This window comes from Triturus cristatus, chromosome 5_1, assembly GCF_964204655.1.
Source record: "Triturus cristatus chromosome 5_1, aTriCri1.1, whole genome shotgun sequence".
Taxonomy (NCBI): Eukaryota; Metazoa; Chordata; class Amphibia; order Caudata; family Salamandridae; genus Triturus; species Triturus cristatus.
The window spans coordinates 938269002-938290283 of record NC_140587.1 but is presented as its reverse complement, the minus strand read 5'-3'; the positions used below and the strand labels follow the sequence as shown (position 1 = coordinate 938290283).

Here is a 21282-nt window from a genome sequence, read left to right as displayed (position 1 = left end):
GAATGATAAAAAGAGGAAGGATTAAAGGTGGTTTAACAAAGAAGATTGGGCGAGAGTCTGTGTTGGAGGTAATCACAGGAAGGGTAATTAGAAATGATCAAGCCCCAAGGAGGTGTGTGAAGCTAATAGTAATATGGTTATTCAGGAAGATGGAAAGTGATGGAATGTGAGAAAGGTACCAATGTGTCATAAACCGAAACATAGGATTTGGGACAGAGGTGCTCTAATTCCCATAGATTCTGGAGTAAGTGAGGTGATTGAAACCCAATTTTGTGTTAGAAGAAAACCCAAGAAATCGTAAGATGATTTATTGTTCATAAATTGTATTTAGATGTTTGCTAAGTTAATACAATATTCACATGGTTAGATTCTGTTTCTGTCTTTCTTAAATGTTTGTGTTCCATGTTTGGGAAGAGAGATGTGTTGTGTATTGGTTATTTAATGCTTTGCTCTCCTGGTTTGGCATGTACATGTTTACTATGCTATCCGTAGTGTTCTGTGAACCAGATTCTAGAGCGGTTATGATTAAAGGCTGAGCTGCTCCTGCCAGGGGTCTACAAAAGCTCTTAATAAATTTACACATATATCAACTAGAGTGTGCCTGGCCACAAAACCAGGCACCATTTTCCTGCTTAAACAATCAGGAACACAAAAAAAAGATTTTGGCCAAAGCCTGTGTTTTTTTCTATTGCCTCTTTTATAAGAGGTATAGATCTGGAAAGTTCAGTTTGCTCCACTGGAATACATTTTCGAGCATGTTAAACTTTGCAACCTTTAGATTTTGGTCAATCATACCTGAATTAGTTGGGTGCAGTACTGCAGGTGCCGAATCAGGGTAATGTCAAGACTTTCATTGCCTGTGGTTAAAGGTAAGGGACTCCCAGCGACACTCGTGCCAACTCCTGTGTCCTCTGTCAGGGCCTCACTAAGGTGCCCTCTGGCATCTGGGTGTTCTGATTTATAGCTGCCAAAATAAAACAAAACAATTAGATAACTTGCAGTTTTAGCTTTTAAAATTATATACATAAAAAGCATATGCAATACATTATATAGGAAGAGCTCCCACAAGAAAGTTTTGAAATTTTGCAATGTCCTCTATGTAATGTTTTCTTTCATTATTTTCCCAATAGTATAACTTTCACGGTTAAAAAACAGATTTTTATGGATGCCCAAGAATTTGCCGATGTGCATGATGACACATTTGCTAGTGAAATAGATAGATCATTGTCATCAATAACTTAGAAAATAAATCATTCTACAGTTTTGCATGAAAGGGGTGATGTATGTGATGTTAGAGCCTGTGAGTTAGCTTATCTATTAAGACATTATGTGAGGGGTCTAAGCAGTAGAGGATGTTATTGTTATTCATTATTGTTATAATTATAATTATTATTATTATGTTTGCCCTACAGTATTGTTTTCAGAATTCTCTCTATGAAGGTCTGCTTTTAAGAAGCTTTCTTAAATACTCAAGCGAGGTATCAATGGAATTCTGGGCTTTTATACTTTTACTCTTTGAGGAATTATTTCATATAGTTTGTTAGTAAAAAATACACCAAGAGGTTAACAAGGAAGAGGTGTTATTTAGCATGAGTGACAGGTGACAATCACACAGAACGACGATGAATGACAATGACGTTAGACCAGCTGGGACATAAAACATGGAACAAAATACCACTCATCCCTCTTACATTCCAAAGGAAACATGCACCATGCTGCTTAAATCTGCCACTCTGTTATTGTTATTGACACTCTTAATCCACTGCATAGACTCACTGGGCTGGAGAGAAAAGACAGAGGAAAAAACACAAAAGACATTAGTAACTGCACCAAAACCAGGTCCAAACATGTCAAGGAAGAGTTCCTGTGAAAGGGGTTTCCACTGTTAGCTTTTACAAAATATGGCCCATTCCTTAAAGAGATATACCAGATTCACTCCGAGTGATGCCGTCCATAATGTATGGATAATAAATTGAAATCAAGACTCTCTCTTCCTTGAACACGGTGTGCACCAGGGTCTGTTGCCATCGACACAGGGATAGCATTGCACACGTGGTCTCAACTTCTAACCTACCTGCTCTTCTCAGTTTCCGTGTCCGAGAAGACCGAGTCGGCACCTCCGCTATTACAAACCTCCTCAGCTTCATCGTCTACATCATCCTCGTCAAAGTCAGAGGTGTTCAGGAAATCAAAGCTTTCCAAAGCACTCTCAACAGTGAGGCTTATACTGGAAGACCTGCTTTGGTTTATAGCTGGCTTGCACTGCAAAGGCAGAACAAACCAATGAAGATCATGAACATTTTCACATATTGAATTAGAGGTGAGAGCATTATTATACAAGTAGGCATGGACAAGCATGAGCAGAGTTTTTAAATAAGTGGTTGTGTAATAAAATACCTGGGTACTCATGTTGGCTGTTCAGCTACAAGCGTGTTATGAGAACGATGCTGCTCAAGGACGGGAATGAGCTACATGATCATAAATGGTCTGGCTCTGGAGTTGGGTTCTTAGGCTAACTCAATCTTTGAATGAGCTTCCTTCCAAACCGTGTGACTGTAGAACCCTGTGGTCTATCTCGGGTGTTACTGCCTTCCTATTTATGTGATTTCCAGTGTAAAAATGCGGAGAGTGCATGAGCTGTGTGCTAGCTATTTATACACTGCTGGGTTAGAAAGGCTTTGCCAGTTTCTTGTGCCACTCTCACCCTGCCTGTTCCTTGTAGCAGCTGTGTATTATCTGTTTACACCAGCTCCACATGCCAGCTGGGCATTGTCTGTTTCTGCTTATTCCTCAAACCTTTGGGGAGCACTACTCAACTCTAGTTCCTAGGCAATCTTGTATTCTCTTTTGCGTCATTTTGCAGTTATTTCTCCCAATATATTATGTGAAACTGGTTTCTGTAGCTTGTGACCCAGATTTGATTAGTGATCCTACACACCTAGTGTCCATCATTCCTGTCGATCTGTAAATTACTGTCAGTTTTGGTCGCATATCTAACAAGTTCCCTGCCTGTTCACAACATATAACGTTTACATTGATTAAATTACTGATGTGCCTTTGTGTAACTGCTGATTCTTCATGTTGCCCTTTGCCTGTCTTTTGCTCCGGGTTATTTGGGTTGCACTGTTTATTGTTTTGATTTAGTGAAGTAACTGTGAGACAGGCTAGTTATACAAACACTCACAGCTCAGATAAAACACATAACAAAATGGCTCTATCTCCAATATCATACTTCATTACTGAACCACTCATGGCTGACAGAATGGCAGCCCTGTCCAGAGGAAGCCGAAGCAGGCAACCTTGTGCACTCAATATTGCTGCATGGCATGAGCAAGAACAGGCCCTTGTGTGGTTTGCTGCAGTAATGTTCACCATGCAGCATCTTCCTTGGATCTGCCCTCCTCCAGGTCACTGTCCTGCAGAGAGACTGGAAAGGAGGGTTCGAAGGAGGGTGCGGTACAGGGAAAAATTGTTGGATTGCAATGCGGCCCAGAGCAATTGCCAGTGGCTAATATTAATTCAAACATTCCATCCATCATCTTGTTGTTGCTGTGGTTGACAATAAAGCAGTGGTTCCCAATCTTTTTCTGTCTCCCGGTCTACCCTTGACTTATTGGCCTTTGCCCGTGGCTCCCCACTGTTACTTTTTATGGAGGGTGAGGGGAATATTAGCCCGACCTCGGGAGTACTTGCATTTTTCTCTCTGAAAATAATTGGGATGTAGCTGATGAAGGTTTTATAATCATATACGCAGTTTTTTTTTTACTACTACTATGGTGGCACCTTTAATAAAATTATTCCTAGTTACACTTCTTTGACCCTGAATTTCTTTGAGTACCCTCTCAAACTTTGTTATCCCACTTAAAGTGCTAGATAGCATCCCTATGCATGTAGGCCCCATTGCTAAAGTGTTTCTGCGCTTCAAGAATATTTGTATACACTTCCAAAATTGCCTTCAAATCAATGCAAGTAAAATAAAGTCCTCAGATTTATTATTATTTTTTTTTTAAACGTCCCTCTTTCTTGCTTCCAAATGTTGGCATTATGCCGTATATGGTGTTTTACTTTACTAAACTCAAGGAGAGAGCAGGCCTGTCTGGAAATGTGTGTATACTGAAATAAATGTGTTCTGGAAGTACCTATGGTTCAAGTACAAATGTCAATATTTAATAATACTTAGTGTGTTTAATAGACAGGACAACTGTCCTTTCCTGATAACTTGCATTGGTGTAAAATGCATTTGGAAAAAAATGAAACTATTAACGAGTCTAACAAAATAAATCAAGCATCTTCCGCTTACTTTGGAAGCGTTGGAACGTGGGGATCCAGTGAAATATGGAGGTAATCTCCCTCGACATGCCATCAATTAAGCACTGCGTTTACAGCTTTAGGCATGTCACTTACAAATCATCGACATCATGCATCTAAGTCTAATTAGATTTAACTGAAGCCAACAGATACTTCAACATTAAAGGCAATAAAGTGTTTGGTGCACGGCTCCCCTGGCTAAGTTTGACGGCTCCCCAGGGAGCCACGGCACACAGTTTGGGAACCACTGCTCTAAAGTGTGATGGGTAGGCCCAGATGTTGGTCCTGTGCTCACTGTGCCAAAAGACTCAAACTATAGGCTGCTGACAAGCCCCGAGTAGGGCGAAACCAGTTAGGGGTTGGTAGTGGTCCCTTCTATAGGACAGTCTAGTCTGTCCTCTGAGTTCAGGACAGACTGTTCCGATTAGGGGTAGGGTCGAAACTGATTTGCATCACGAGGACCTTTATCTAGAGTGGTATGGTGGGCGAAAACCAAATGGAATGCTGCCTAGAGCAATTTTCAGGGGCAGAAATTAATTCAAGCTTTTCATCCATAAACTTGCTGATCATGCAATAAGTGTGACCGGTATCCCCAGGTGTAGGTTCCATGCTCAATATGCCATAGGGTTCAAGCTACACCTTGCTGAAAAGCCAGAAGTAGGCCAAAACTGATCAGGGGTTGCTTGTGGTCCCTTCTGGACGGGGCCTCGCATGGCAGTTCAGGACAGACTATTCTCAGGAGGAGTAGGGTTGGTACTGATTTGCATAAGGCAGGCCTCTGGCTAGAGTGGCATGGTGGGCGAAACCAAGATGGATTGGAATGCTGTCCATAGTGACTACCAGGAGCTGAGATTAAATCAAGCATTCCATCTATTATCTTGTTGTATATGTTAGTCAAGCAAGTTCAGGAAGTGCTCTCAAACTAATGATTACTGTACTTCCACCAAATCTGCCACAAGCAGGTGAAGGAAACAGGCACAGAGATAAGCAAAAAGAAAAACTAATTTGCATAAGAGGGATCATTTTGTTAACGATGACTTAGATGGCATCATTCACCAGTGAGATCATCTTCAACAAACTTCACAAAGAGAGGAATATCATTATATATGTGCCCAAAATTTCAAAAAGGAACCAACTGAAGGCAACATTTGGTCTGGCTAGAAGAGAAAACTTGTACAGTGTGATACAAATCAAAGGCAAGAAAAAAATAAAAAGATGTCAGCAGAATGTGTATTGGAGAATAAGACACCATTATGAGCTCCATCATTGCCGATTGTGGGTTATTGATGCTCACACAATTTACGGGATTAAATAGGCATTTAACAGTACCAAGTCCAACACTCAAGATAATATGTTGACCCTGGGAGCATGTGTCTGACTGAATGTTCCAAGTACACCATCCCTGAACAATTAGGCAGACCCACCCCCCCCTGCAATTTAAACCCTTGTTCCTGCACTTAAGTCTGTTTCTCCTAGTCACTTTCACTCCCATATTCACATGGTTCCGCACTAGCTCTGATCTTCAAACCCCTGATTTTATGGCTTACAAAAGGCAAACTTCCTGAGAAACCCTCAGTGTTTTCCCTCGCCATTCTCCCATCTTTCCTATCCCTCTTTTTCTTGAAATAGAAGTGCATTTATTATTCATCTTGATTTTCCTTACTTTACGTTTTTATCCTTGGTCTTTTCACTTGTAATGCTGACTGTTTAGACTTTTGTATGCAATCAGTGGTTGAATGCTGAATTGAACCTTGGAAATATGGTTTTTGTGCCAGTACAGTGGTGTAACTTCCCACCGCAGTCTCTGAATTATTAGAGCCACTGCATGCAAACTTGTGCTCATCCTGCCCAGTCCTGCAGGGCCCTGGTCATCCAACCACAACTCTATTGGCTCGCAGGCATATAAACACAAATGATATGTTGTTATAACACTTAATAAAGAAGGATCCTCATTGGCGAACAACCTCAGTACACATCTGAGGTTTGAAAAAGATTTCCTGGCTTTAAAGAGGTCTAAAGGCCCATGGTTTTTGCTCAGCGTACGACTTAGAACTCCTTTGTACTAGACTTCAAGACTACCCTCCACACCTCTGTCAGGCCAAATCCCTAAATAAAGACACACTATAAAGCCAATACAAGGTGGCGCTTGACTTTCTTGCTCCTTCAAACCTTTTCCATCAGATGTCACTTGGCACATAAAAATCATCTCAGAGTAAGGCACATCCTGCATTATCTACAAGAAATATTCCTATGGCTGCAAGCTTCATGTCACCCCACCCAAAGAGGCCTTGAGGTAGCTCCAAAATGTAAGATGTGTTTTACAAATACAAAACAAAGAAAATCACAGGTTGTTTTGACTTCTCCTGTGGGGACCAAACCTCTGATGCCCTAAACACGTTCTGGACTTTACATGTGCTCAGTTTGAGTACTTTGGAGGCATTAGGGTTTTCTCCAAAGGGTGCTCGTTGATGCTGCCGAATACAAGTGGTGGTGCACTCTTGAAGAGAGTATACTGAGTTGATCCGACCAGTTGAAAAGGAGTTGATAAAGAAGAAAAATAAAATTTTAGAGAGTATAGATAAGGAACGGTGCGGTGCACCTAGAGTGGTCAGGAAACTGCATTATTGTGTTAATCTGTGAAGGAAGAAGGTGTCAAGAAGGCCAAAAAAGCACCTTCCTTTGCTGGGCTTCCAAGCCACACTGCATGTGGTACTCATCCTGAAGGTTTGAAGGCTTATTCTGTCACTCTTATTTAATAGAACATTTGAATATTGAGAGACTCATTGAAGACAATGACGTGGCCCAGTAACTAGAATGACTGGTATCGACCTACTGCTGTAATTGTCAGTATTTTGTCTTTCTGTTTCCATGTTTTTATTTTTCTGTAGCCCTATTCCTCTGTCTCGATCAGTTGTTTTAGTCATTATAGGTCCTCGTCTGCGGCTCAGGGCCATTACTCAGATTCAGGGACTTTGATAACCAATATAGCCCTCGGCAGTGGGCTATATGCGGATATTTTCATGTCTTCGAGCATGCCCCCCGCATCAGAATGTCATCTCAGCTTGCTCTTTGGCTGCTGGGCAGAAGCACCAAACTGAGTCCTCCCTAAGATATTCATAGTGGGGCATGCATGTGGCATCAGCCAGCCTGGTTATATTTCAGTGATTATATTGTCAGAAAATAATCAATTCTAACCATGTTTTAAGCTTCAGGTAAAAGCTCAGTCATGACCTTAAATAATTTACCTAATATTTTCTTTAGATTTAGCTTTCACAGATGCATATTTACCTCTTTTCAGTCTCACCTGAGTGACAGAGCGAAAATTCTCAAGAGGAAAATTGTGTACCTTTTTTAACATTTCCTCGTGCCAATTCTCGACCTTCCTCTTTAATTCTATCGCTAACAGCAAACAGACTAGAAATCAGCACTTTATAGGTGTATGCAAGAGTGGCTACAGGCTGCTGTCCATGCCGGCTAATGGAACAGCGGGGTTTGGTGTCATGAGGTGGGTACATGCTGAGGACCCATCTTGGCAGTCTACCACTCCAAAAATATTTTTGGGGGTTTAAAACAACGATAGAAAGATGAAAGAGGGCTGTGACTGGCAAGCACCCATGTTCTTGCATAAACCCTGCCTGTAGATTCTCGTTGGTAAACTGTACACACTCATGCCCCAGTGTTTGCACATCATGCTGTCCTTCGCCCCAGCAGGCCCCTCGCCCATGTCTTGCAGCTTTATGCAGTCTATTCCCACATTAAACGCTACTTGGATGAAAACAGTGCAAATATTGCCTCAATGTTACTGTTTACACCGTTGCTGATTCAATAATTCAGTGACGCAACATTCCTGAAAGCTGTTTCAATATGCCTCGCAAATCTCCTATTAAAAAAATGTGCAGCTATGACTTCACTAAACATTCCCAGAAAATGACGAAGGATCTCCACACTCATTTGCCTTTTTACAAATTATAATTGATGTCGTCCTGCACCTGCTTACATCAATCCACTCAAATATGAAAAAGTTAAATCAGACCATAAGATATTGTTCATATAACTTGATTTGTCCTTCTGAAATGTGCGCAGGGCCGGACTGGCAGTAGCAGGCACTGGGTGTTTTCCCGTGGGCCGGAAGGGCGGGTCTGTTTTTGTTACTGGGGGCCGGTTTTGCAGCAGTGCTGCAATATCGGTCCCCTGTAACAAAAGCAGCAGCCGTGCTTCTCACTGGCACCCCCTCCCCCATGGGACCGGTCCAACTGAATTGCCAGGGCTGGTTTGTGTTCCCAGTCCAGACCTGAATGTGTGGGAAAGCACTGTCCCAGGACCTACTATGACTGTCAATACAAACGTTAACAGGAACCCGGACTACTGTGCAGTTTACAACATGCCCACATGCACACGGGGAATTCGCTTTTGATACCGTTTTGAACATGCTTAAACCTCTGCGAGTAATAAATCTGCAAACACAACGGGTGCTTTAGAAATCGTCTGAACTAGTTTGCTCATGCTCATGCAAGGCACAACAGAAAACCCTTTTTCTCTATTCAATTTTTGAACATGCCAAATGGCATATTGAAGACTTTTTAGTTCCTTACCACCTCTGGGGCACTGAGCTGTCCGCTTCCTCCTCTAACTTAATTTAGGTCCTCATTCCAATCTAAGCGGAATAGGGTGAGGTAATTACCACACACGGTAAATGCAATTATCCCAGAATGAGATGTTCACCAGGAGTGTTAAATACCTGTAATTGAGACATTCACATGGAGTTACGTATGTGTTGCCTATTTTACGGGCCTTTTCTACAACTAGATTTTAGCAAGTTTGACCTTCCGGAATATATCAGCGGAACACTGTGATGGTGTAATAATCATCACAAAACTCGCAATTCCGATCCCTGTGAACAAATGTGTATTCACATGGATAGGAATTTAGGCCTAAAATTGTCTTTAGGGCCTTAGCGAGTTGTGGGTATACCAAAATACACTAGGTTTATAGCTAAGGACCAAGCACAAACTATATATAGAAGCAATGTGTGGATTGTATAAACAGAGGCATTGAAATAAACCATTTCCTTCGGGGAAAAAAATAATATTTATATATCTATCCACACACAGATATATCAATGAAAAAGGTTAAACCCTTGTTATAAGTAGGAAAACTTTATTTATTCTTTCTATACAAACCTAACTTAAATTACACAAACATTAAAAATTCTAATCTTATAGTTATACTTTAAAATCATAATATATGCATCACCTTTAAATTACTATAACTTTATTTATTCTTTATATACAAACCAAACAAAAATGTAACATTCTAAACTTATACTTATACCTTTAATTATAATTCATGCAACACCTTCAAATGAATATGACTTGAGCCCCTCCGTTAACAGTATATTCAACTAGGTAGCAACTCGACTGTACCACACTCCACTTTATGCCAACCTACTCTACACTACTCTACTATGCGCTATTTCACCGTATGCCACGCTATTTATTGTACACTTAGACTCCACTCGATGCCACTCCAGTCTATGCCACTGCATTGACCGCGACTCCACTATACACTATTACACTGCACATCACTCCATTCTACACCGCTCCACTGTACCTCACTCCAATCTACACCAATGCACTACCATAATACACTCTACCCTATTCCACAGAACAACACTCCACTCTACGCCACTCTAGAGTACGCTATTCTACTTTATTCCATTCCACTCGTCACTACACTATACCCCAGTAACACTCAATGTAATTCCATTCTACACGACTCCACTGTACCCTACTCCACTGTATGCCTCGCAACTCTAGGCCACTCCACTCTACACTACTCCACTGTATGCCACTTCACTCTATGCCACTCCACTCTATGCCACTCCACAATATGCTATTACACTGTACGCCACTACACTCTACCCCCCTCTACTCTACGCCGCTCCACTCTACGCCAGTGCACTGTGCCTCAATCCACTCTACACCATTCTACTCTATGCTACTTCACTGTATGCCACTCCACTCTACATTATTACACTCTATGGCTCCCCACTCTACACCACTGTAACCTACCCCACTTCATTGTATCCTATTCCACTGTTTGCTACACCAGTATACACCACTTCACTCTACTATATTCCAATGTACGCCACTACACTGCCTCTCACTGAACTCTATGCCAGCCCACTCTACAACACTCCACTGTACACCTCTCCACATTAGGTTATTCCACTATATGCCACTTCACTTTAACAGACTCCAGTTTACGCCACTGCACACCACTCCACTGTACACAATTCAACTGTATGCTGCCCAACTGTATGTCACTCCAGTTTATGCCACTTATCTATACGTTACTACACTATATGCCAATACAGTCCACTATTACAATATATGCAGCTCGACTGTATGACAACCCACTTTGCTATTCCACTGTACGCTACTCCACTCTACAACACTTCACTCTATGTCACTCCACAATACGCTATTGCACTGTACGCCACTACACACTACACGGCTCCACTCTACAACACAACTCTACAATCTATGCTACTCCAATCTACCTCATTCCAGTATACGCAACTCTACTCTACCTTATTCAATGGAATGCCACTACACTTTACCTCACTCCACTCTATGCTAGTCAACTCCAGAATACACCACTCTACGTCACACTACTGTACACCAATCCACTCTACACTATTTCACTGCATGCAACTCCACTGTACGGCACTTCACTCTATGCAGTTCCACTCCTCTGTACGCCACTCTAAACAACAGTGTACACCAATCCACTGTACTCTAACCCTCCGCACTCTACATCACTCTACTCCATGCGGCTGCACTATACGCTAGTCCCCTCTATGCTATTCTACTTTACTCAACACCATTCTCGCCACTAAACACTAAGCTATTCTATTCTACGATACTCCACTATATGACATTCCACTATAGGATATTTCTCTTTCTGCCACTCCACTCTACATTATTGTACAGTATGCCACTACATTGTACCTCACTTCACTGTACACTGCTACACTCTACACTACTCCACTGTACGCTATTACACTCTACACTTTACATGTACTAGCCTCTACCCTATTCCACTGAACGACACTCCATTCTACGTCACTCTAGTGTATGCTATTCCACTATATGCCACTCCACTCTATGAGACTACACTATATGCCAGTAACACTTAAGGTTATTCTACTCTATACTCCATGATATGCTACTCCACTGTATGCCACTCCACACTACGCTATCCCACTGTACGCCATGCCACAGTACGCTATTGCACTGTACGCCACTCCACTCAACAAAACTACACTATGTTACTACACTGTACGTAACTACTCTGCATGCCACTAAACTCTACGCCGCTCCAGTCTACAGCACTACACTCTACTCTATGCCACTCCACTCTACCCCACTCCGGTGTACGCTATTCCACTCTACGCCACTCCACTCTATGTTATTCCACTATAGGCCCCTATACTGTACTGAACTCTATTCTACGCCAGTCAACTCTAGAACACTCCATTGTATGCCACTCCACTGTATGCCACTTCACTGTACTCAACCCTTACATTCCACTGTACGCCAATTCACTCTACACTCTTCCACTGTACACAATTTCATTGTACGGCACTCCGTTCTATGCCATTTCACTGTATGCCACTTCACTCTATGCCTCTCCTCCACCCCACTCCACTCTATGCTAGTCTGCTCTATGCTATTCAATTGTGTGCGACTCCACTCTCGCCACTACACTCAACACCAATCCACTATATGCTATTGCACTCTATGCCACTGCACTCTACGCTATTGTACTGTATGCCACTACACTGTACTTCACACAACGGTATTCTGGTTTATACTCTGCTGTATGCTACTCCACTCTACGGCACTGCACTCTACCCTACTACACTGTACGCTATTACACTGTACTCAACTACAATCTACTCCACTCTACCCTTCTCTACTCTACAATACTCTACAACACTCCACTCTATGCCAGTGCATTATGCCATTCCACTCTATGCCACTCCACTCTACACCACGTCACGTCACTCCATTCTACACTATTCCGATGTATGGCACTATACTGTACCTCACTACACTTTCCTGTAGGCCACCACATAACTCACCGCTCTACCATGCACTGTGCTCTCACAAAAAAATATGATTTGGGATATCATGACTGTTCTTGCAAATACTATTTTTTCACATGGGTTAAGTGAGATAATATAAAACGGTGAAAGCAGTGCATGTAGAAGGTGCAATTTATACTTAATGTAGTGTGGCCACTGGGTTGAATACACTGTGTATGGAGGTGTGCGAGTTCTAATAATTTGATGGTATTGCATAAAGCATATAGTAAAGATATAAGTATAAGGTTAGACATTTCAGGTTTTTCGGTACTTTAACTCTTGTTTGTAGCTAAAGAATACAATTTTTTACTAGAAGTTAAAGGTGACGAGTGAATTATAAATGTATGGTATAACTATACCTGAAGAATCTGTAGGGTTCGTGAATTTTAAGTTTGGTTTATATAGAAAAATAAAATAATTTCCCTAACTATATAACAAACCTTTGCTTTTTCATTGATTACCTATATCTATCTATCTATCTATCTATCTATCTATCTATCTATCTATCAAAAGAGATATATATATATATATATATATATATATATATATATATATAAATACACACACACACACACACACTTAAATATATATCCTCAATACTGGAATATACTCAATATTGATGGTGCTAGCTGCGATTAGTGTAGGAATGTGCTTACTTTTAGAATATCTTCCAGATGCATCAGCTGCTGATCCAGTGACTGAAATTCGTGGTACTGCTCTTTATATGGCTCTAGAGCAAGGAGAAGTCCTTGTAGTGCCTCTTCCAGGCTACCATCCAGATAGGATCTGTATCCCTCCGATTCCCCGCTCACAGATCCTTCAAAATGAGACCTTTCTGTTGTCGCTGGCACCTCTGTAGAGGTGAGTCTTTTTACCAGCTGCTTGGTAATGTTTCCTTCAAAATTGTCCAGTTCTACTGGTTTCAGTTCAGAAGCATCATCGGAATCCTGCAGAAGCGATGCTGCTACATTAGAATTTAAAAATAGGCTTTCGTCCTCTGGGTTTAAAGACTTTTGGCAGTCCCTGGAACAATCAGCTACTTCTGTTGCCGTTGAAGATTCATTTGCCTGGTCAACATTCTCTAATTGTAAAGGAAGTTCTTTAGAAAGGTGCATTGATTCTGTTGATGAGCTGGCACTCATATTGTCCACTAGGGAACCCCTAGTTGGTGTGTCACTTAGGCCGAGCTCCGGAGGGGTGATTGTAATTTCAGGATTCGAGTAGCCCAGGGAAGAAGCTGCAGATCTAGAAGGAGGTGTGCAATCAACATTCGGCAGGTCACCAAAACTGAAGGACAACGGCCTCTTCTCGCTAGCCGCCATCCCATTTTCAAACACATCATCAGGCAAATGAGACTGCAAAGATAATCATAGACAAAATATGTGAAATTCGGACATCTGCTTGACAATGCACCAACACCACTTTAGTAGATGTTAAGTTACTACTAGGCAGTAAACTCAGATCTACCTGTTCAAAGATTTAGTAACAGTACACACAACACAATCTAAGAACAATAACGACAAGCCAACCACTACATTAGCTGTTGCTCTGTGATGAATCCTTTGGTTGTAATCATGTCTTCTACAGCAAGTGTTTTGTGCAACAGATTCTTTATACACCTGGCTGCTAACGTGATAACTCATCAATTTACTGGACCGAACTTTACGTGAATATAATTGATTGTTAAAATGCACCATCAATATATATTATAGAATAAAGTACAGAGACTAATAGAAGAAACACTTTGGTTGTCCCAAAGTGATTAAGAAAGGAGTGCGTAATTATGATCAGGGATCACGTCAACATGTTCATATGTATATCAGATGCAGTTCTATGTTCCTTTTAGTGCATGTTGATCGCTCTGCTGCGAAGTAATAACTCACTTATAAATATCTGGTCATAAGTGGCATGTTATCACCAATTGTAGGCGTAGAATAACAGAAAATGGTTGACTGGAGTTAAATTAAGCAAACTCCGTGTCTCATGAAGTTTGATACCACATATACCTACAATTGATCAAAAAGGGAAATATTCTGCTATGTGGGATGTTTTAGGATTACTTAGCAAACTAACAAAATTATACAGAAAAAGGCAAAGCCAGAATACATTTAATAAAAAGCATTGGAGACACCAAGACTACTTTACTGGAGCGCATACACACAAAGAAAATCTGGAAATGTAAACCCATTGGACAGACTTGACATTCACAGATGATTGAGCAACACGTTTTGAAACCCGAGATGTCTTTGTAGCCCAATATTATTATTAAATATATTTCGGTATATTGAACATTTTCAATAGTAAGATATATAATACTGAAAATACTTCCACTCGCTATATGTACTGAAACAATTCTTACCAAATTCTGCAAAACAACGTATCTATTGATGGCCTAATAGCCATCATAGCCGCTATTGTAGAAATGCTGCGGTCTTTATTACCAAATAATCAAATCCAAGAAAAAAGGTAAAATAAGCTTTCATTAACCATTACAGACAATTCCAGACTATCACAACACGAAGAACAATTCTAATACAAGAAGGAATCCACATGCTTCATTAATGTTTGGTAAGATGGTGAAAAATGCACAGTACGCCCTAATTCCTTTTTACATTACAGTATTTTGGGACCCAATACATTGAGCCACAATTTCTGCTTAGTTTTCCCAAAATAACCCCTAATTCATAAAGGTTCAACTTCCAAGGCCACTTCAAACATTGGTATGATTCTATGGCTCCTCTCAATTAATTCAGCACAACCCTACTAAACCTAACCCAGATAATCACCTTTCCTACTCACACAATGAGCCAGACACATTCCCAAACATTCTCTTCATTGACTGTCCTGATCCAATTATTCCCATCATGGTGACTAGAGACCTTCCTAATCTTGCTTCACCTAGCTGTATAATTTGCAGACCAACTCTTTGCCTTCCCTTTCTACAACCTGAAACCTAGGACAGCATTCCATCCCTCACTCTCGACTTGTTAAAAACGCTCAAATTAACAAAGATCATGTTTAACATTCAATCAAACTGGAACTGCCATGAATTCAACATTGTCCTAATAACTATCCCTAATTCAGAAAAGCCCGGAAGCACTCATAGTTCATAAATGTGGGGCATAAACTCTGACTCTTCCAAAACAAAAACAATGTATTATCCTAACACAAAATGCATATGTTCCCAAACTAAACAATGCTTTAGCTTCATGCATACTTCACTCACACATGAAACCAGGCTTTATCGTTCAAAGTCACAAGATCCTATTTTCCCTCAAATATGGCCGTATAAAATGTACTTTGTTAGGAACGTTCCTGTGATGGCAAATTCAGTGATACCGCTTAATCCACATACCACCTTGAAAAACAATAAACTTGGCTACCAAACCATTTAGAGGCTTTACACCTTGTAGTCTCAAGGGAGTTATCTAAACAGATAACTCAGGCGGTCGCAGGTGATAATCTAGACAACATGGCATACTTATTTTTCTCCTTTTTGTGGGTGCCTTGGGAACAACTGATTGCTACATACCTTGAAAAAATCTCCAGAATCACATGAGCCGACCCTTCCACTGAGAACACAACCAAACACTGACTCTTGACCCCAGTTAGGAGGTGCCTACACTCACCTGGGGTGGCCACAAAAAAAGTCTGTATTGTTCCCGCTAATATTAATTCTTCTATAGTACTTTAATCCTACATGGTTCAAGTATGTCACTACCAAGCAGCAGTGGTCCGTGGAGGGAGTTCCGTGGGGTGGAAAGGCGGGGCGGGGGAGGGGCATGGTGGGGAGTAATGAACACCGGAACATGGATAATTGGAGGTAAGTAAACAATTAAATAAATTAAACAAATTTCGTAGCGCGCCCTGCATCACAAAATGCGGTGCAGCGCGCGCTACGAAATTCGTTTTATTTATTTAATTGTTTACTTACCTCCAATTATCCATGTTCCGGTGTTTAGTACATCCCCCGCCCCGCCTTTCCGCCCCACGGAACTCCCTCCACGGAACTCTGCTGCTACCAAGTGGTTCAGAATGGAGATGATAAACTGACCGTCACCCTAACATAGAAATCAAGTAGGTGACTGTGTCTGATCAAACCCACGCTAACTTTTCTAATCATAGACCCACATAACAAACGAGGAGCCATGATAGTCCAGATCTGCTCTACATGTACACTAATTATGGAGCAAACAGTCCAAGACAAAAATCTATTACAAAACTTTAATTCAAAACTCTCTAAAAGGCTTAGATCAGTAGCCCCTACCTCTGATCACAAAAAACAACCAATTTTCACCGAACCACTTTGAAACGATCACCTAACCCATGATGCTCTAATTGCAGTTATTGCAACTCTCTTAAGTAACATCTTAAAATAGTGGCACCTTTCTAAAAAGACATAACTCAAAAAGCATCAAGCTGGGATCTAATCTCTAGCCTGAAGCACTGGTATATACAACAATAACTTTTAAATTACTAACATGCCTTTATCTATGACAGCCATCATATTAAGACACCTGTGCAACCCTAGTAAAGGTCTATACCCAGTGATTCTTGTGTATTAGTCAATATACATGACTCTTCTTGTCTGAATGTACCCAAAAGGTCCAACAACGAAGTTCTCCATACTGACGCTGTACAACTTCTTACCGGTTATGTGGCTGATCTTCTCGTAACCGCTCATTTTTGGAATGCACCTCTAAACATACAACCAATCCTGATACCAGTCAGGTTCTTCCTGAAGACCCTGTTCTCCCATATGATCATCCACTCTGGACCAAAAACACCCTACTCAAAACCCTCCCACATAATGACCCACCCAAACAGAATATGCCCCCTGAGTACCCTCCATTGTTTACATCTTCAGGGTACACTTGTATTCATTCACCAACATTTCCTGAAATCATATGTCTTAACTGCACAAAAGAGAAGCACCCTCCAACATTTAGCCACTTGCTCTGAGGACACCTTTCAACACCTAACTACTATTGCTGTCTCCTTGTCATAGTATTGGTGTTCAGATGAGAATGTCCCTGCTTGGAGCACAGTTGTGTTTCCCTACCCTGATTGGCCAACTGCATGCATCTGGTATTCTGTTTAAAAAAACAATAATTGGCCCTAACCTCACTATAATCAAGTGGGTACACAGAGTCGTAGGCCCTACCATTGACAAGAGGGAGGCTGTGGACCCGTCTTGTGCACAACACATGTGCCTTAATAGCACCGACAATGGATTACCATCCCAGTCATCAGTTTAGTACATGGAGTGATTGTGGCAGCGTACTGTATTTTGTGAATTGTGTATACTAGTGAGCCAGAGTAATGGAGGCCTGTGGGATCCATTTTGGATGCTCCTATTCTGGACTTGTGTAAAAGATGGAGGTAATGTTGTTTTCCCAGACAGTAGTAGTGTACTGCTGGCATTCCTCAAGCAGGAGGGTGAGGACCTTCACACTGGAGTTGAGAGAGAGGAGACAAGGCATCGATAGTAATCTGATTAGGCCTTTTGAAAAACGGGGCATCTGATTAATCTTGCTATTGCTCTGTCCTTTAGTAGATGGCGGGGGTGAGGGGTGAGGCTGCGGTCTCTATTTCAAGGTGAAACCCTTTAGGAGAGGTCAACCTTTTGTCTTTCCCTTAATTGCTGCTCATTGTGGCTGATGACAGCTATGTGCAGAAAGTTCATTCCTCTTTGTTCCTTTGTTGTGGGTGCTCCAGGCTGGAGAACAACCTACTATGAGGAGCATCACTTCACATAAAGGAACCGTCTGGATAGTAGCCTGGAGAAAACATTGGAAAGGAGAGCTACCCCAAACCAGTTCTGAAAGTGCAGACAGTGGATTTACATCTCCCAACTGCTATGACTAAATATAAGTGGGACCCACTGACCCATATGTTGTTCCAGTTCCAACATCTCTACAAGCACTGAGTTGGGTTGTACAACCTATTATTGTGCTGCTGTGCGATTGTGGAGTCCAGAGCTTGAGCACATCCACACTGTGACCGCTTGCTATTGCCAGTTACCGCTTGTCATATCGCTACCAATGAGCGTCATATACTGAAAGCAGAGCCATAGTAGGATGGATTCAAGTATATCAGAGGTAAATAACTTCAATCAGGATTGTTTCAGAACCAGTAACCCTTTGTTTCGCCCAAGACACTCCCCAGACAGGGTCTGACAATCGGCATAGTCCACTATATATCTGTAGGGGTTTTGGTATCTTTGTTTTGCTCTAGTTGCCTTTCTCTCATCTGCTCATATTTATTCTTGAAGAAGATCACCATTTGTCTTGGGATGCATGCCCTGTTCACCAGAATATATATATATATTTGTGCAATAGACATGGTTGTGTAGTTTACTTCTCCACACAATCACAAAATACTTCCTCAAACATTTCCAACTTCACTTGTGAAGGTAAAAAAAAAAGAAATAACTGTGCCGCTTGCCAGACTATTATCATTGAGTGCTCTGTGAAACTTGGACATTTACAGCATGTTTCCCCATAGGCAAATCACCTGAAAAGGTTACTTTTGTATGATGTTTAACAAAAGAAATCCAGACATGAACAATTACAGTTCACAGTGAACAATTAAATGCCCAAGAGAACTGAAAAAGGAGTGGTTCAAAATAATAATAATTTTAAAAAAGTAAAAACACTTCTTAAAGCAAAGTTTACTATACTTTTGCCTAGATAAATATTACCACCTACTTTCTTTACTGATAATTGAGTAAAAGAAAATGCTACTTACCCTGTAAGCATCTGTTTGCAGTGTGTAGTGCTGTAGAGTCACATGCTCTGCAAGCTGCTGCTATCTAGTGTTGTGCTCAAATGTTTGCAGGTTGTTTTTCTTCAAAGAAGTCTTTTGCGGGACCAGGTGCACTGTAATTTCTTCCTTAATGGATAATTTGTATAGGCACCGAATTAGTTCACAGCACGTGCAACTGTAGATACACATGCTTTGCATAGACTGCGAAGCAGAGTCCTCCATAACAGTGGCTAGTGTGCGGTGATGCAGATGTCTGAAATAAAGTTCTTAAGACTGTCTACCCAACCATAGCCTGCTGGCATGCTATGATATCCACACAACAGTGTTTGGTAAAAGTGAGAGGATGACCAAGTGTCCGCTGTGTTTAAGTCAGTTAGAGGGATATTACTAAAGAAAGTAATGGTTGTCCCTTTCTTAATGGTAGATTGCATCCTGGGGTCAACAGGAAGGGCTCTTTTAGCTTTGTGATAGTAGGTTTGAATGCACTTGAGCTATGCCAGCCTTAGAGATGGGATAGTTTTTGTGAAAGTTTGCAAGTCTATGAAGAGCTATCTAGACTTGCAGAAGGGCTTGGTTTGATCAGTATACTACATGAGTCAACTTAATGTCTAAGGTGTGAAAGTCTCTCTCTGCTACTGAGTCTGGCTACGGAAAGAAGACTGGAAGGCAGGGTAAGGGCCTTCAGTTCACTGATGTGTCTGAAAGAAGTTATGGCTACTATGACAAACACTTTCCATAAAAGGAACTGTACAGGGCAAAAGTGCAAGGGATCAAAAGGTGGCCCCATTAGCCCAGTAAGAACAAGATTACGCTTCTGCACATGGCTGGCTGTACTTTGAGAGGTATGATGCTTTTGAGGCCTTCCTTAAATGCTTTGAATATTGTAATACTAATCAAGAAAGAATATTCCCTGTTTAGCATGTCGGCCACAATAGCAGCTAGGTGTAGCCGTATGGAAGTCTATATGAGACATGACTTCTGAAGGTGCAGGACATAGCACATGATATCCTGGGCTTTAGAGGGTCCACGTGCTTCGGAATACAATGGTGGACAAACCGTTTCCACTTTGCAGCATAGCAGGCCCGTGTGGAGGCCTTCGGGCTTCGTGCAGAATAGTCATGCACTCCTGCAGGAGATGAAGGCAAGCGAAACTCTAAGACTTCCAGGTGTTCCTACCCACTTTCACTGTCAGGTTGAGATGCCTGGGGTCTGGGTATCTAATCTGGCCTTGATTGTGTGTTAAATGTCTGGCCTGTTGGGAGCCTCTCAAGGAGGCTGATGGACATCTTAAGAAGCATCAAGTACCAAGGATGTATAGTCCATGTGGAGGCTACCAGGATGAGTATGATGGATGCATCTTTCGTACCACATACAGAAAACGTGGGATAAGAGGAAAAGCATAGGCAAAGGTCCCTGACCAGTTCATCCACAGAGAATTGCCAATAGACTGTGGGTATCTGGAGGGGAAGTTTGGGCATTTTGCATTTTTCAGGGATGGCAAACAGATCTATCAGGGAAGACTTACGGGTGGCATTCCCACTTGTGGTTTTGTTGATGTCCAGCTGGGCAAGTCCGCAAAGTCATCCACCCCCGGAAGGTACGCTGCCAGGTGATGTATGCAGTGGTGAATGGGCCAGTGCCAGATCTACTCAGCTAGTGCTCACAGCAAGGGATTGAGTATGCCGTCTTGTTTCTGGACGTAATACATGGAGGTCATGCTGTCTGTGATGCTGAGAACTACCTTAACTTGAATTACCTGAAAAAAGGCTTTGGGAGCTAAGCATATAGCCAGCATCTCAAGGAAGTTTATGCAGCGCCCCTGTTATTGAGGGGACACATTTCTTGCATAGCCATATTGTTAACATGCGCTCCCCAGCTTGTCATAGAGGCATCTGTGGTACTGGTCACCTGTGGGACATGATCTGAACAAGGCCATTGCTGCAACATATTGTTGCTGTTCCACCACCGCCGAGAGCGATGGGCGCTGACCTTTGCCAACACCAGATCTTCCCAGTGACCTCTGCTTGTGACCATAGAGTTGAGATGCATCCCCG

General features: G+C 41.7%; 1 protein-coding gene across 9 annotated transcripts in view; it reads right to left on the bottom strand.

Annotated features, from left to right (window-relative positions):
• RIPOR2 (RHO family interacting cell polarization regulator 2) overlaps positions 1-21282 on the bottom strand; it is a 497105-nt gene that overhangs the window by 99139 nt on the left and 376684 nt on the right. For 7 of the 9 annotated variants that reach the window (XM_085605982.1, XM_085605983.1, XM_085605988.1 and 4 more), the window contains 3 exons: positions 13117-13815; positions 2075-2262; positions 796-964 (listed from right to left, as the gene is read on the bottom strand). In XM_085605982.1, the coding sequence (XP_085462108.1) occupies positions 796-964; positions 2075-2262; positions 13117-13815 (1056 nt within the window). Of the gene's footprint in view, positions 1-795; positions 965-1691; positions 1781-2074; positions 2263-13116; positions 13816-21282 lie in introns of all 9 variants that reach the window. The other 2 variants (XM_085605987.1, XM_085605990.1) reach the window with 1 other exon arrangement.